Source organism: Cololabis saira, chromosome 10 (genome assembly GCF_033807715.1).
Source record: "Cololabis saira isolate AMF1-May2022 chromosome 10, fColSai1.1, whole genome shotgun sequence".
NCBI classification, from domain to species: domain Eukaryota; kingdom Metazoa; phylum Chordata; class Actinopteri; order Beloniformes; family Belonidae; genus Cololabis; species Cololabis saira.
Window position 1 is genome coordinate 28,456,227 of NC_084596.1, and position 14,911 is coordinate 28,471,137.

The 14,911-nt window shown below is 38.5% G+C and overlaps 1 protein-coding gene across 2 annotated transcripts; it reads left to right on the plus strand.

Moving 5' to 3' along the window:
• Positions 1 to 189: 189 nt before the first annotated feature.
• On the plus strand, positions 190 to 13,781 carry LOC133452789 (ankyrin repeat domain-containing protein 13C-like). 2 transcript variants are annotated; one of them, XM_061732432.1, is made up of 14 exons: positions 190 to 331; positions 584 to 944; positions 1,840 to 1,881; positions 3,470 to 3,574; positions 5,863 to 5,948; positions 6,178 to 6,223; positions 6,457 to 6,523; positions 6,701 to 6,845; positions 6,943 to 7,074; positions 9,344 to 9,505; positions 9,591 to 9,670; positions 9,799 to 9,897; positions 12,224 to 12,324; positions 12,424 to 13,781. In XM_061732432.1, the coding sequence occupies exons 2-14, from the start codon at positions 617 to 619 to the stop codon at positions 12,552 to 12,554; spliced, it is 1,524 nt and encodes a 507-aa protein (XP_061588416.1). In that variant the 5' UTR covers positions 190 to 331; positions 584 to 616; the 3' UTR covers positions 12,555 to 13,781. The 2 variants fall into 2 exon arrangements, with proteins under 2 accessions (XP_061588416.1, XP_061588417.1); XM_061732433.1 differs by having other exon boundaries at positions 196 to 335.
• Positions 13,782 to 14,911: the final 1,130 nt, after the last annotated feature.

Consider the following 14,911-nt stretch of genomic DNA (forward strand, 5'->3'; position numbering starts at 1 on the left):
AGAGGTAAATGAAAGTGTAGATTTATATGTAATAATGTAATGTATAATAATAATAATAATAATAATATATGTGTGTGGTCAACCATGAATTTTTAAATAATTACATAAAAAAAAAACAAAAAAAACAGGTCACTGAGTCGCAAACCAGGACCGTCGTGTCGGAAGCGAGCTTCAGCTCGTCCCTGGACGGAGGTTTATTGTACTAACGACTTGAATTTTGACGCACGGCTTGAGCCAGTATCACTGTCAAACGTGTGTTAGGAAGGAGACAGAAGAGACGACGATGTAGTCGCCGACAACTTGATGTCATTCTTTACTTTCTGTTTGTTTAGTGAGTAAGTCTTCTGTTGTTTTTTAGTGTTAATTCCAGCCTTGCTCGCCGCGCCCACCATGTCCAGTTTCTTATTCAGAGCTAACGAGCTAACGCGGTCTGAAAGCTAATGTCGATGATGAGCATCTGAAACCTTTTTTTTTTAAACCCCGAGGAACTAGCTAAGAGATCGGGATTGTTTTACTTTTCCTTTATATGTAGGCTTTTCATATGCTGATTAGTGCACACATTAACCCGCCACACCTTCACCAGCCTTGAAACCTGCACCGCACGGTGGGAGTCATCATGACCGGGGAGAAGATCCGCACCGCTGCGAGGAAGGACCACAACAAAGCCAACAAGAATGAAGCCATGACGGACATCTACGATGAAACCAACAACGGCACCGGCTTGAAGACTAACAAGGCTTTCCAGAAGTCTCTGCGAGGCTCGGTGCTGCAGCAGCAGCAACTCAATGCCAACAACATCAACGATAACGATCAGAACAAGAACACCATCATCCTGACCAGCGAGGAGTCCGAGTTTCCAGTTCACGAGTGCGTGTTCACAGCAGATGTGCGTCGGCTCTCGTCTCTCATCAGGACCCACAGCATCTCTCTGAAAGATGTGCACGGTAAAGGCTTGTGTTCGCATCACAACATTGTTTTCAAGTGGGAAACAAAAATACCAAATACAACCAATGACTGCACAAGTTGGGTTAACTCTATTTTTTTTCTAATATCTTTTTATTTCACAATTCACATTTTCACATGCATGATTTCTATTATACCCACATTCCTACCCTCCCCATAATTACCCTAGGGGAAAAAAAAAACATACATTAAGGGAGAACAAAATTAAATAAATATTAAAAAATAAATGAATAAATAAAAAAAATATATATAATGGCAGCAACAGCGATATCAAACTATATATATATCCATACATACATACAAACATACATACATATAAGGCACAAGTTCGAAAATAAAGATACTCATTGGTCCCCTTTGGAAAAATTAGCCAGTTTTGAAAATAATGGGAACCAAAATTCTTGAAAAATATGACCACGGTTATATTTTTCTAAAGTAAATTTTTCCGATGGTAAAAAAACTGAAATTTGATCCAAAAAAAACTTGAAAGTTGGAGGGGAATCATCTTTCCAAAGTAAAAGTATGCATTTCTTAGCGAAGTATGTAATCATAATTGATATCCTGCTTTTTTTCCGGTCTAACTGAAGATCCTGTGTGTCATTTAATAAATACAAATTGGAGCTTAACTCAAAATTAATTGAGATGTTTGAAGTTGATTGTGTGAAGGAATTAATTGATTTCCAGAAACTTATTAAAAGATCACATTCCCAAAACGTATGTACAAATGTTCCAAAGGCTTCCGTTCTCATCACAACATTGTTTTAAAGTGGAAAACAAATACCAAATACAACCAATGACTGCACAAGTTGGGTTAACTCTATTTTTTTTTAACATGTTAAACTGGACAAGAGTTAATGTAATTCTCTCTCTCTCCAGGAAACACACCTCTACATCTGGCTATAATGATGGGCCACAAAGGTAAGGCAAAATAAAAATGAGTCCAAATATATACATTCAGGACTGTCTCAGAAAATTAGAATATTGTGATAAAGTTCTTTATTTTCTGTAATGCAATTAAAAAAACAAAAATGTCATACATTCTGGATTCATTACAAATCAACTGAAATATTGCAAGCCTTTTATTATTTTAATATTGCTGATTATGGCTTACAGTTTAAGATTAAGATTCCCAGAATATTCTAATTTTTGGAGATACATGTAGGATATTTGAGTTTTCTTAAGCTGTAAGCCATGATCAGCAATATTAAAATAATAAAAGGCTTGCAATATTTCAGTTGATTTGTAATGAATCCAGAATGTATGACATTTTTGCATTACAGAAAATAAAGGACTTTATCACAATATTCTAATTTTCTGAGACAACATTGAAAAGAAGGATGATTTCTCTATACCAAAGTAATGAGTGGTAATGCTTACTATGTTGATTTGGGTATTCATTTAATTGGTGATTTGATTTGATTATTCAAGGATGAAGGAAACATGTAGACTGCACCTTTTTTTTCTTTCTTATTTTTCAAGGAATCTTTGTTATCCCCATGGAGGCAATTGTTTTACTGGCAGTCTTATCTCTTACTTCTTGCTTTTATTTCATTACTTTAAATAATCCTTTTGAGGGTAAGCAATGAATAAGCTTTGCGTCAGCCTACACCTTTTTCGGTCTAGATGTTATTTGTATATTGGAAACTTTGTTGTAATGTTTTCTTTGAACGGTGTATTCGTTTCCTTGTTGTCATTTTTATTTTATTTTTAATTTTGTAAAAGCTATTTTGATGTTTGTCTTATTTTTATTCTTTTTTTGTAATGTCATGACCGAAATAAACTAAACTTAAACTATATATCTAGTAAATAATTAAATATTTGCTTACAAACATAGCTGTACTGGCCTGGCTTATCAGGCTTCTCAGACTTCTGTCAAGTTAGGTTACTATAGTTTAGATATAATACATGAATAGACAAATCCAAAAAGATCAGTGTTCACTCATGAACGCTTGCATTTGTAAATTTAATGGACAGAAAAAAATTCAAATTTTTCTTCAATGATATTTACAATTTGTACACCACAGAAAAAAAAAACTTGAGTGAAAAGTAAAAAAATCCCTTGTCATCTTTGGTGACATGTTGTATTGAACTTAGAAAACATGTCTTTAAACGCTGGATTTTGTTGAATTTTAAGTATATTAAATAGAAATGTCACGTCATTATAAAAAGAGTGCAAGAGATAGATATTTAATCCCCATTATGTTATAAAATCAAAATGAAAATCTCCAAATTCACTCTAAAATGTATTTGATTCACCCCTGAGGTCCCAGATTCCTTAATTACTGAGTCACACCATCTTACTTCACTTTAGTTATTGATGTTAGTTGGGGAAATTTCTGTTAAAATACCAATTTTGTCTGGATATGAAGGTTCACATTGTCAGGTGAGACAAAAAGCTTCACCCTTCCAGGTAAAAAAAAAAAAAAGGTTGCATCAAATGGACCATTACCTGTCCAGAGTGAATTTTTCATTTTTCTGTGATGATTTATGGTTTTTCTTTTTTCAGAGTGTGCTCTCCTACTCCTTGCTCACAATGCACCTGTAAAGATAAAGAACGCACAGGGATGGAGTCCCCTCGCAGAAGCCATCAGCTACGGTGACAGGCAGATGAGTAAGTTATCACACCGCTGCTGAGAATGGCTTTTGTCCCTGAGATTTCCTATTTTCTTTTATGGAAATATCAGTTGCTTAACTGCTGTCATACTGGCCTGCTCAGCCAGTTGTTTTCCTCTACAATCTAAATAATTAGTCTGATTCCCCTGGATTTAACTTTGTTTTCCTGTTATGAGCATAGCTGACTTCCCTTCTAGTGGCTGAGAACTTATAATATGGAATATGAATTACAGCTCTTGGATCTTTTATTTTCAATGGGAAAAAAACCTTCAAGAGTGATAATAATGTCTCTGTTGCTGACGGTTATTATAAAGATACATATCATTTAAAATTAGTAGTCAAAAGAGATAATAATTTGGTGAGGCTACTGGATGAGTGGTCGGGTATAAAATGCCTTTATTAATGAATTATTCAAATGATAGAATCGGTCGTCTGGTCAGCCCAGCTCAAAAGTTAAAGGTAAGGATTTTTTTCCGAGTCCCTGTCATCCAGATGGGCTTGAAAGCAGCGAGTGCCACGGCTTATGGTATTAGGAAGTGCTGAGCTTATAGCGTGTTCACTACTCCGCCTAACAGTATTGCTGTTTTAGATGTGATATCTAGAGAAATGAAATATTCTGGCATTTGAAAAGTCCCTGCTCACACTTCTGCAATACATGCACAGCCCTTTTCTGGATGTGGTTTTGTTTCTGCGCAGGGAAAGATGAAAAGATGAAATTGCAGGGAGAAAGGACTATGAATCCATAATAATAATCAGTTTTCGCAGTTGTGCTAAGCTCGTGCTCTTAGTTGTTGCCTTTGGCTGGAAAGATGACGTAACTGACCTATCAGCATCTTCTGCTTTACAGGCTTTAAAACCTTTTAGTTTGTGACAAATGACCCTGAACCTTTTTGGTATGCATCTCCGCTATCTCCGCCTGTCATGGCAGGCTGGTTGGGGACGGGGACCGAAACCAGCAGCTTTGCTCTGAGAAGGTCATATCTCTCACAGGGGACAGCAGGGGAGCAGAGAGGGGTGGGGGCTGGGCACATTTAAATCCTCAGCAAGGACGTGGAAAGTCATACACCAATGACACAGCAGGGTATTTAGATTTTTTTCTCCTTTTTTTTGCACTAGACAGCCTGTAGTACTTATAGTGGAAGTGAGAAACGGTAGATAAGGTTTGCCTACTACGCAGTGTTTATGTGTGGGGCTTGCAGCTTTTTAAAACCCACTGCAGCCATGTCATTACTCATCACCTCTTGCGTTTCCACCTGTGCACGTTGTGTCAGCAGCTTGCTCACGGGTAGTATATGCGTGTGCGCAGTGAGGAGCCGCGAGCGCCTCGTCAGCAGTAGCCCTCCTAGTGACAACTGTTCTTAGTTTAGTATTTCCCAGGGCTGAGAAAACCACGATACACTAAGATCTGCTGACTTCGCTGCGGTCCACCTGCTATCATTAAAGGGTTACTGGTCAGTCTCTCCCTGAGCCGGTGATCCAGGCTGTTGCCTGACAGTACAGTAGTATGGTATGTTTTAATTAGCCCAAGCAGATAAGCAGTTCTTCCTCCTGTTTTGTTTATGTAAACACAGCAGAGCTCTTAACCATCTATCAGTCCTCTGTGAAGAAAATGGCGCCTGTAAATGTTTTCTCCCTCTGTATGATAAGTTATCCAAAAAGACTGATGCATTTTTTACATATATATTATATATATATATATATATATATATATATATATATATATTAAAAAGATAATGATGTCCACTTAGTGGGCACTTAATGAAACGCATCCTTTCCAACTAATGTTATCATTTAAAGTGCCATTATTTGATCCTGGCTATAATGTCTATTTGTTAAACTGCAACCGAGGTTAAATTTTACTCTAACTTCTTTTGTTAACACATTTTCATAACTGCAGTTAAGCAGGCTATCAAAAGTGTTCTATAGGCAATATTTATGGCAGAACAGGTATGGAATTGAAATCAAATTTGACCTTTAACAGTTTATCACAAGCATACATATTTCTGTCGGCCTCCTTTTGGGACCAAATGCAAGCGTGTGTTTTTGACTCACCTCCACTTACTTATCTTGGCATTTCAGTCCTGCTGTTACTTGCTACTTATCTGAAATATGCTGGTACACACTGATGATCTGTGTGAGTGTAGGCGTTCAGTGAAGCTGTATTCCTTTATCGAGGCTTGTGCTAGTACAAATTGGACATGTACTTTAAGACAGTGGATGCAGCTCAGTCAGCTACTGCCCTTTGCTGTTTCATGTATCTGAATCATTGCTGTTCTTTTTCCTCAGTTACAGCAGTGCTGCGGAAGTTAAAGCAGCAGTCAAGGGAGAGTGTGGAAGATAAGAGGCCGAAATTACTGAAAGCTCTCAGGGAGGTGAGGATCACGAGCAGGGTCCCTTCCACAGACGCCGCTGTGGCTGCTCATGGGTTACCAGTATCATTCTGCATCATTGAACATTCAGTCTATTCTGTTTGGAAAACCTCTGCTAGCATCAATTTGCATAAATTACTTCTGGCTGCCCTTGAGGTTGCATATTGTGTTTTTTTTTTTCTGTTGCATATACCAGTAATATCCTTAAAACACGTGTTTCTGTTTGTTGCAGCTCGGTGACTTTTATCTGGAGTTGCATTGGGATTTTCAGAGCTGGGGTGAGTTTTCCTTTTTATACAAATATATAGCCCATATATAATATATAATCCTCATTCACGTACATGTAATAGCATGAGATAGTTGGTAAGATTAGATGTAATGCTTTTTTGTTCTCCTCAGACGGGTTGTTTAAGTGGCTAAAATTGTCATTTTAGATATACGTGTCTATTTTCTGCTGTGACTAACTGTTCAGTTACCACAGATGAGTTTATCCAGCTTGTGTCTGTTTCAGTGCCTTTGTTGTCCCGAATGCTGCCATCTGACACTTGTAAAATCTACAAGCAGGGCATTAATATCAGGTAAGACGCCGCACAACGAGTATAAAGGCTGTGCTGTACTTGCTCCTGAGGAAAATAGAATGAGTGTTAAATGCATCAAATAGTTGATATCCAGGCCAAGAACCTCCTTTTAGATCTAAAAGTAGGACGTAACAAACTTCACAGCCTCTCAATTCTCTGTCCTCTATCTTGATTTAGACTTGACACCACCCTCATAGACTTCAATGATATGAAGTGTCAGCGAGGAGATCTGAGCTTCATTTTTAATGGTGATGCTGCACCCGCCCAGTCCTTCGTGGTTCTGGACAACGAGGCAAAAGTTTACCAAAGAATACACCACGAGGTTAGTGACTGATTTGACCAGACCCGTGTCGTTCATTTATTCTGTCATCCGTTTGATATGAAAAAAGAAGCCCTAACTTTCTCCCCCCGCCTCCAAGGAGTCAGAGATGGAGACTGAGGAAGAAGTGGATATTCTGATGAGCAGCGACGTCTACTCTGCAACTCTGTCAACCAAGTCCATCACTTTCTCTCGTAGTCAGATTGGCTGGCTCTTCAGGGAGGATAAAACAGTAAGGCTTGTATGAAAGGACACAGTGACGCTACTTTATGCTAAAAATCCTGCATTAAAACCTCTGCATTAATTCAAGCATCACTTGAAGCCTTTTACTAATAAGAAAGTTGGTCCTTGTCCCGCCCTGATGGGCTCAACAAAGTCAACTGGGACCTTCAGGAAGATATTGGTTAAACATCACATTTTCAATGCAGAATAAAAGGCCTATTGAATGAACATGAACAACCTTGGGCTGTTCTGCTGCTGCTGCAGTCCAGCTGCTGCATGCACTCTCTTTATGTTGTGATTCCTTTTTAAATGAACATAACGTTCAGAGAAATTCATTGTTGATGTGAGTCAGAAACTAAAGACGAGCGTGTTGATCGGTTGTAGTTTGACACCAGTCACTATTAATGACCCAAATTAAAATAAATTCATTATCACAGACAAAATAATAACTTGAGACTATGTACGGTCTATAAGAAAATACATTCTTCTATTGATGTCTAGTTTTATATTTGGAATTTAACGCTATATATACGTTTTAACATATCTGCAGTACAATTCAGCGAGTGGAAAGCAGTATATATGCTGACGGCAAGAAGTCTCAAGGACAAACTATTGCCAGCACACACTCACTCACGTGTAGATGCTCCTGCAGCATTCACACGTAGTCGTATTCCAGAGTGGTTATTAGGTAGCTTCAATGACTATGCTTACATGCAGTCAAAATTCGGGTTATTGCTAATATTCCAGTTACTGAAACATTCAGAATATTCCGTTTACATGCGTGAGCAAACCGGGTTATCCCTGTATACATGGTAATTAATCATTTGGGATATCCCGATCAAACCAGCGACGCACGGAGAACGTCATGACGCAATTACCGTCATTTCCGCTTCTTCTTCCTGTATCCAAATTCAAAACAAATGCTGCTTTGTGCAACTTTTCGCTCACCTTCTTGTAAATCTAGCTATCCCGGGTCTTTCTAATGGCCCTTTTCCACTAGTCCTGCCTCAGCTCGGTTCTACCTGCCACGGCCCCGTCTTGCGCTTTTGCACTAAGGACTGAGACGGGTAGAGCCGCTCCAAGCCGATACATTTTCTGTAACCATTCTGGCGAGGTTCTATCCGGGCTGAGCCGGGACTATTTCTGACGTCATCACCCTCCGCGCCACTGATTGATCGGGGGCGGGGCGGTCAGACGTTTGAATCAGGAAGCGGGAGTCAGCGCGACTCGCGGCTCGTGGCGATTTTATTATAAAGCGCAAAACGTCTGTTTGGTGATCCAAATCTGAGGTGCAGATGTTCATAAACCTGGTGGCTGTCGAGAAAATTAAAAAAGGGATGTAGACAGGCTGTTTTACTCTCAGCCGCTCGCGGCTCCAGCTGATTTCTGATCAGCGCTGACATGAACAAAGCGGTTGCGCAATCGAGTACGTCACAGCAGCTTCACCCCAACCCCCCCACTTCTCCCCTGGCTGTGGAAAAACAAACGGGGACAAAACGGGTAGAGGCGGGTAGAGGCGTGACGAGCCGAGTCGGGCCGAGTAAAGACTAGTGCAAAAGTGGCATAAATGTTCATATCCTTCATTACATTTATAAAATGATTAGTCTCCTCCTCACTCCAAAAGTGTGGCATGGTCTTGCGTTTCTCCATGTTTATAAGAACTTCCTGGACTCAAAAGACCAAGATTCCTTGCGAAAAGAGCATGCGCAGAAAAACAAATTCATGTTCTGTTTGATCGAGATATCCCAATATCCGAATATTCGGGTTTTAAAAGGAGTAACCCTGGGGTCATATTCAGGTTTTTTTTTTAACCGGAATATGAGCAAATTCCAGTTATTCAAAGGGGTTATTGGTGTTTACATGGCTGTGCAAAACCGGTTTATTGCTAATATTCAGGTTTTAAAAGGGCTATTGACTGCATGTAAACGCAGTCATTGTTATTCTAGTTAAGCAGTGTCACCACAATCAGTTGCCGAGTGGTTTGTGAATGCACATAGGAGGAAAGTTAGCAAACAATAACAAAACCACAGTCTTTCAGCTTGGTACCACTTAATCATTTGTTTCTTACATCCACATTCACCTGCAGTGGTTTTATCTTTCAGAGCCGCAACATCTTTTTACTAATCTCACAACACGTCAAGTTTATCTTCTGACTTTAAAAAAATGTGCATCTTTATAGTTGTACTTTTCTTGCGTTATGAGTTGGTACAGATAAATATTCATGTTATAACTCGTGTAACTCGGGACGGCTTTCCCACATCTGTTTGCTTCCTTCGCAGGAGAGGGTTGGAAACTTCCTGGCCGACTTCTATTCAGTGAACGGCCTGATGCTAGAGTCGAGGAAGCGGCGGGAACACTTGAGTGAGGAGGACATCTTGAGGAACAAAGCCATCATGGAGAGCTTGAGTAAAGGAGGCAGCATCAGTGAGCAGAACTTTGAGGTGATGAAGGAAAATTAGCATGCTAATTAAATTTACATGCTGATCGTGTTGATTATGCAACTGATGGATGTTTTTTACTCTGCAGCCTGTGAGGAGGCAATCTCTCACAGCTCCAGCCCCCAACACCATTTCTTGGGAGGAGTACATCAGCGCAGAGCGCGGAAAGTAAGCGCCTCGTATTTAGAGTGATTTCATCAGTCGTTGGCTAATTTATTCACGGCAGCTACACAAATGCATCTGCTGAGTGTGTAATACACCTTTATACATTTATCTCCGTCTCTTCCCACCTCCAGGCCTCCTCATCTTGGCCGGGACCTTGTGTGTAAGGAAAGCAAAAAGAACTTCAAAGCTACTGTAGCCATGAGCCAGGATTTCCCTCTGGGCATCGAGTCGTAAGTACATCCTGTCCTTCGTCACACTATTTACGAAGCTCCCCGTGCTGCTCGTTCTTGGTTAAACACACTTGGGATTTCAGGAAAAGGTTGAGTGCAGATGTAACGGTACAACGAAGAAGGCCTGGGATGTGAAAAGGGTTTCACTTATCAGCTTCTTCAGGGACAAGAGAGAGCGAATGCTTATTGAATCAGCTCGTCTACTTGTTAAAGGACTACAAAAAAAAATCATATTTATAATTCACTAAACTTCACTTTAGTCTTGTTTTATGGTCTTGCTGTCATGTCATATTCTCGCACAGCAGCATGACACTTCTTTAAAATTTATTGAACTTTGATGAAGTATTTAGGTAGACTTGTTTATTTATTTTTATTATAGAAAATAGATTTTTTACTCTGTTCATAAAAGACAAACAGAATCATCAGTTCCTTCAATTTCAAAACTGGCCGAGTGAATCCCAGACCAAATGTTGGCACCAAATGTTTCAACTCCAATTCTTCTTTTTTTCTTCTTCTGGGATATTGCTTTATAATTTAAAGTTGTAATACACCACAAACAACAAGTTATGGCTTTTTAAATCTATAAGTTATTTTCATTTTCAAGTAAAGATTGTGTTGTGTTGACTCGTGGTCGTGAAAGAGTTTATGGACAACAAACAAACAGGATTTGGGTAAAAGTGCATTTGAAAAGAAACACACATGTTAAAATGTGCACATGATAATGTAAGATTTCATCAGGGTCTGTTATTGTAGTAAATTGCTTTATCTCCTCCTCTGAATGACCATTAATAGAGACAACATTAAAACCGCATTCTTCGTCACAGCTAATGTCTTTTTAATGTAACTTTCTCTGTTGCATTTTATGTTCTGTGTTGGTAAAAAATATATTTGCTACTTCTATAATGTGCAGTTTAATATCATAATCACCTACAGGAAGAAAAGAAAAGACCAGTGTTGCATCGTTTAGTAGCATACAGGACTGTCTCAGAAAATTAGAATATTGTGATTTTCTGTAATGCAATTTAAAAAAACAAAAATGTCATACATTCTGGATTCATTACAAATCAACTGAAATATTGCAAGCGTTTTATTATTATTATTATTATTATTATTATTATTATTATTATTATTATTATTATTATTATTATTATTATTATTATTATTATTATTATTATTATATAATATTGCTGATCATGGCTTACAGTTTAAAGCAGCACAACGTAACTTTCAGCTTTTCTGAGTTTGGCGGCATCTTTTGGACAAAAGCGGTAGTGCTTTACCAGGAAAACTCAAATATCCTATCTCAAAAAATTTGAATATTCTGGGAATCATAATCTTAAACTGTAAACCATAATCAGCAATATTAAAATAATAAAAGGCTTGCAATATTTCAGTTGATTTGTAATGAATCCAGAATGTAGGACATTTTTTTTTTAGTAGTAGTGTTTATTTCGAATATGAATCTATGAATATTGAAAAAAAAAAAAGAAAGAAAGAAGACAATTGTCTTAACATGAGACATAACATACAGTTAGTACATACACATTTTTGTTCTTTTAATTGCATTACAGAAAATAAATAACTTTATCACAATATTCTAATTTCTGAGACAGTCCTGTATAATATTAAGTCTGATCCTAGTGGTTTATATTCTCTAGATTTCACTCCTAACTGTTTATGCAGACACAATTTCTTTAAAGTGAGATATCAAGAAGTCGTAGACACACTTGGTGTAACGCCACACTGTGTAGTTGATTAAGACTAGTTATTGTATTCAAGCAACCAAAGTATTCATCATTGCATTTGAGGGTCATGTGACTCGAGCACAGGACTGACTCGTGAAAACCCTTTGCAAAAATGTCATTATTGAATGTAAACTCATTAAAGGGCGTCTTATAAACCTTCTTTACCATAACTATATACATCTAGGCTGTTTTCACTGAAACTGAACAGTATTCATCAAGTTTATAGTGACATCTTGTGCATTTTTTTTTTATCCAGATTAATTTGACAAACGTATTGAAGGAAAAGTTTATCCAGAGCTAATCTCAAACTACTCTCATAACAGGCCATGACAAGAATCTTGTCCTTTGTTCTAATAAGAGGCACGCATGTTTGGGGTTCCTTGATTTATTATTTCTTCTTCGAATTAACCACAGCGTCATCTCACTACATTTGGCTTCAAGTAAATGGAAAATGGTCAAGAACCCAGGTTTATTTCCTGCTGCATGTTGTCCTCCCCCATCTCTCTCCATATGTCACCATTGTTATCAAATACGATACTATAAAACAACAGAGCTGACAACTCCTTCTCTTTTGTCTCCAGATTATTAAACGTGCTGGAAGTCGTAGCCCCGTTCAAGCATTTCAGCAAACTTCGAGAGTTCGTTCAGATGAAACTGCCACCTGGGTTTCCAGTCAAACTCGGTACGTGTCAGCGTGTCGCTCGGGTCCTGGGTGGGTGAGCTTTCAAGAGCAGGTTCAGAAAAATAACATGCTTTCCTGTTCCGTTTCCTGCCTTTGCAGACATCCCCGTCTTCCCCACGATCACAGCGACCGTCACCTTTCAGGAATTCCGCTACGATGACTTTGAAGAGTCTATTTTCTTCATCCCTGCAGAATACAAGGAAGACCCCTGTCACTTCCCTGATCTCTGAACCGTTGACATTTCTGACACAAACAGGAAATGGCTAGCGAGGTTTGGGAGGGTGGATCCGACGCTGAGGACGCTTGAATCGTCTTATTCTGTATACAGTACATTTGCTGTCTAAAAAGGGAGAGGAAGGGGACTGGTCTTGTCGATCGCACATCGTTCATTCTGCTGATGTATCCAAAGCAAAGCAATGCAAGAAGATATAACTGAGCACCATCAGATATATAGATGAGTATAGGCTGTCATTTTTATGAAATGAGTGATGCCTGCTGTTCTCTACTGTGAAAGCTGTCAAATGAAACGGCTCGTACACCTCATTGACTATTTTAATATCTACTCTAGTCAGTGAGTGAACACTCATTCTTATAACTGCACTGACACCATCATGTAAATAATACATGTCTCCTCTTTATTTCACAACGAAAAAGAATCACAGATATAGCTATATCTTCAAACTGAGCTTATTCATTTGTACGTTACATACTCTATAAGTATAAATATAAACTCAAAAGGAGTAACACTGTGTAGCAATACATTTCCAGTACTTAAGAATGTTTTTAACCAGCTGGGATAAACTTTAGCATAAAAACCACATTAACAGTTCATTATTGAAGCCTTTTCCTTGTGCAGGACACAGTCTCCTGTGTTTTCAGGTTAGCTCATGTTACCTCTCAACTGTCTCCATGTTTTGTGACGATAGTATGAATTCTGTGTTCGGTGTGAGTGAGTAATTGTACTGTATCGAGGTTTCTTCTATGTACGTTTGTGTGGGAGAGAACCCAAACGGGGATATCAGGTAAACTGTTTATCGTTTATGACTGCACTGATATTTAAGGCATGCTATGGCTGCGTTGGCCTGTTGGATCACATGCATCTTTTAAGCTATATTCTCTAAACTTTAGTTATATTACCTGCAGATTCACTGGTATTTAAAGACAAACTGAAAATTGTAACACTAAGATTTGAAACAACTTTTAATGCTCATAAATGATATCTGTGATGGTAGTTTGTGTATACTTTCCTCCCCCCTCTTTTTTTTTTTTTTTTTTGGTTGGAAATATACACACAAATCTAAGGAGAAGAAACTGAGCGGAGAAGTTGATGTAGCTGGCTGTTCTACGTGTACAGACAGGAAATGGTCTGATCCATTGAGCTTTTGCTGACCTCAGCTAATATGCACCTCATCCATACTTCACATCCCTTTAAATAAAGCACCAGCATCACAATTCAACTGACCTTGTGCAAGAATCATTAAGACTATTCCAAGAAGAGCTTAGTGTTAACAATTGAAAAACATTATTGGAAAAGAAATGTGCCACTGTTTGTTTAATGAACTGCCTTGCCAAAGGAACACGTCACCAGCTGATCTAACTAACTAAGTAAGCGTTTTAAACTTTTATTTACTGGGGAGGATAAAGATTGGCAACTAAATGTCATGTGGGCTGATGAGCCCAAACCTGCATCACGTTACAAGAGGAGTGTCTACTATAATCTGGTCTTGCTTCGGTTGTTCAGGTCTAGATTCAGGATTGAGGCCAGTAAACTACCTGAATGCCCAGGTTTTTCCATCAATACATTTTTCTTCCTTTCCTGGTGGTACAGGCATATTTTAAGATGACAATGCCAGGATTTATAAGGCTTAAATTGCAAACGAGAGGTTCAGGAAGCATGGAACATCACTTTCACACATGGATTAACCATACATGGATTAGTCTAAAGCTCAACCCTATTGCAAATATTTGCGATGTGCTGGAAAAAGCTTTATTCTTCCATCATCACAGCAAAATCTTAAATTGGTGCGACTCTAAATAGAAATACATGTGACATTGGATTTGGTCACAGAAACAATGCCACAGTGAACTTCTGCCACAATCAAAGCAAAAGGCGGACCAACATTCACAGCTGTGGACAAATATGTGTCACCTTTCCATTAAAGAAAGAAAAACCCTAATGAAACTAGCCTTGACAAATTAAATGGTACCTCAATTTTCTGTTTTTTTTGCACAACCATGTAGGCATTTATTCCAGTCAAGTGATTTATTTTGGTGCACTCTGCATGAGTAAACTGCTCCAGTTGTCTCAGATTTGAACGGTTTCTTATCCAGACTGCATGTTTCAGTTCAATTCAATTGTATTCATGTACTATCTATTACAATACAAGTTGACAAGTTAGGCGTTTTCCAGAGACCCAGAACATGACCCCCAAGAAATGATGACATAAACAATGGCAGGCAAAAACTCCCCTAGTGGGAGAAAAACCTTAAAGCCAAACAGTTGCAAGGAAAAACTCCCCTTTATGAGGGAAGAAACCTTGAACAGGACCAGACTCATAAGTTGGGACCCTCCTGCCGGAGGCCAGCC

Coding starts and splice junctions, on each gene's coding strand:
- LOC133452789 (XM_061732432.1), top strand. CDS start 617: ATGACCGGGGAGAAGATCCGCACCGCTGCGAGGAAGGACCACAACAAA. Junction 5,949..6,177: donor TACTGAAAGCTCTCAGGGAG/GTGAGGATCACG, acceptor TGTTTGTTGCAG/CTCGGTGACTTTTATCTGGA. Junction 6,224..6,456: donor TTGGGATTTTCAGAGCTGGG/GTGAGTTTTCCT, acceptor TGTCTGTTTCAG/TGCCTTTGTTGTCCCGAATG.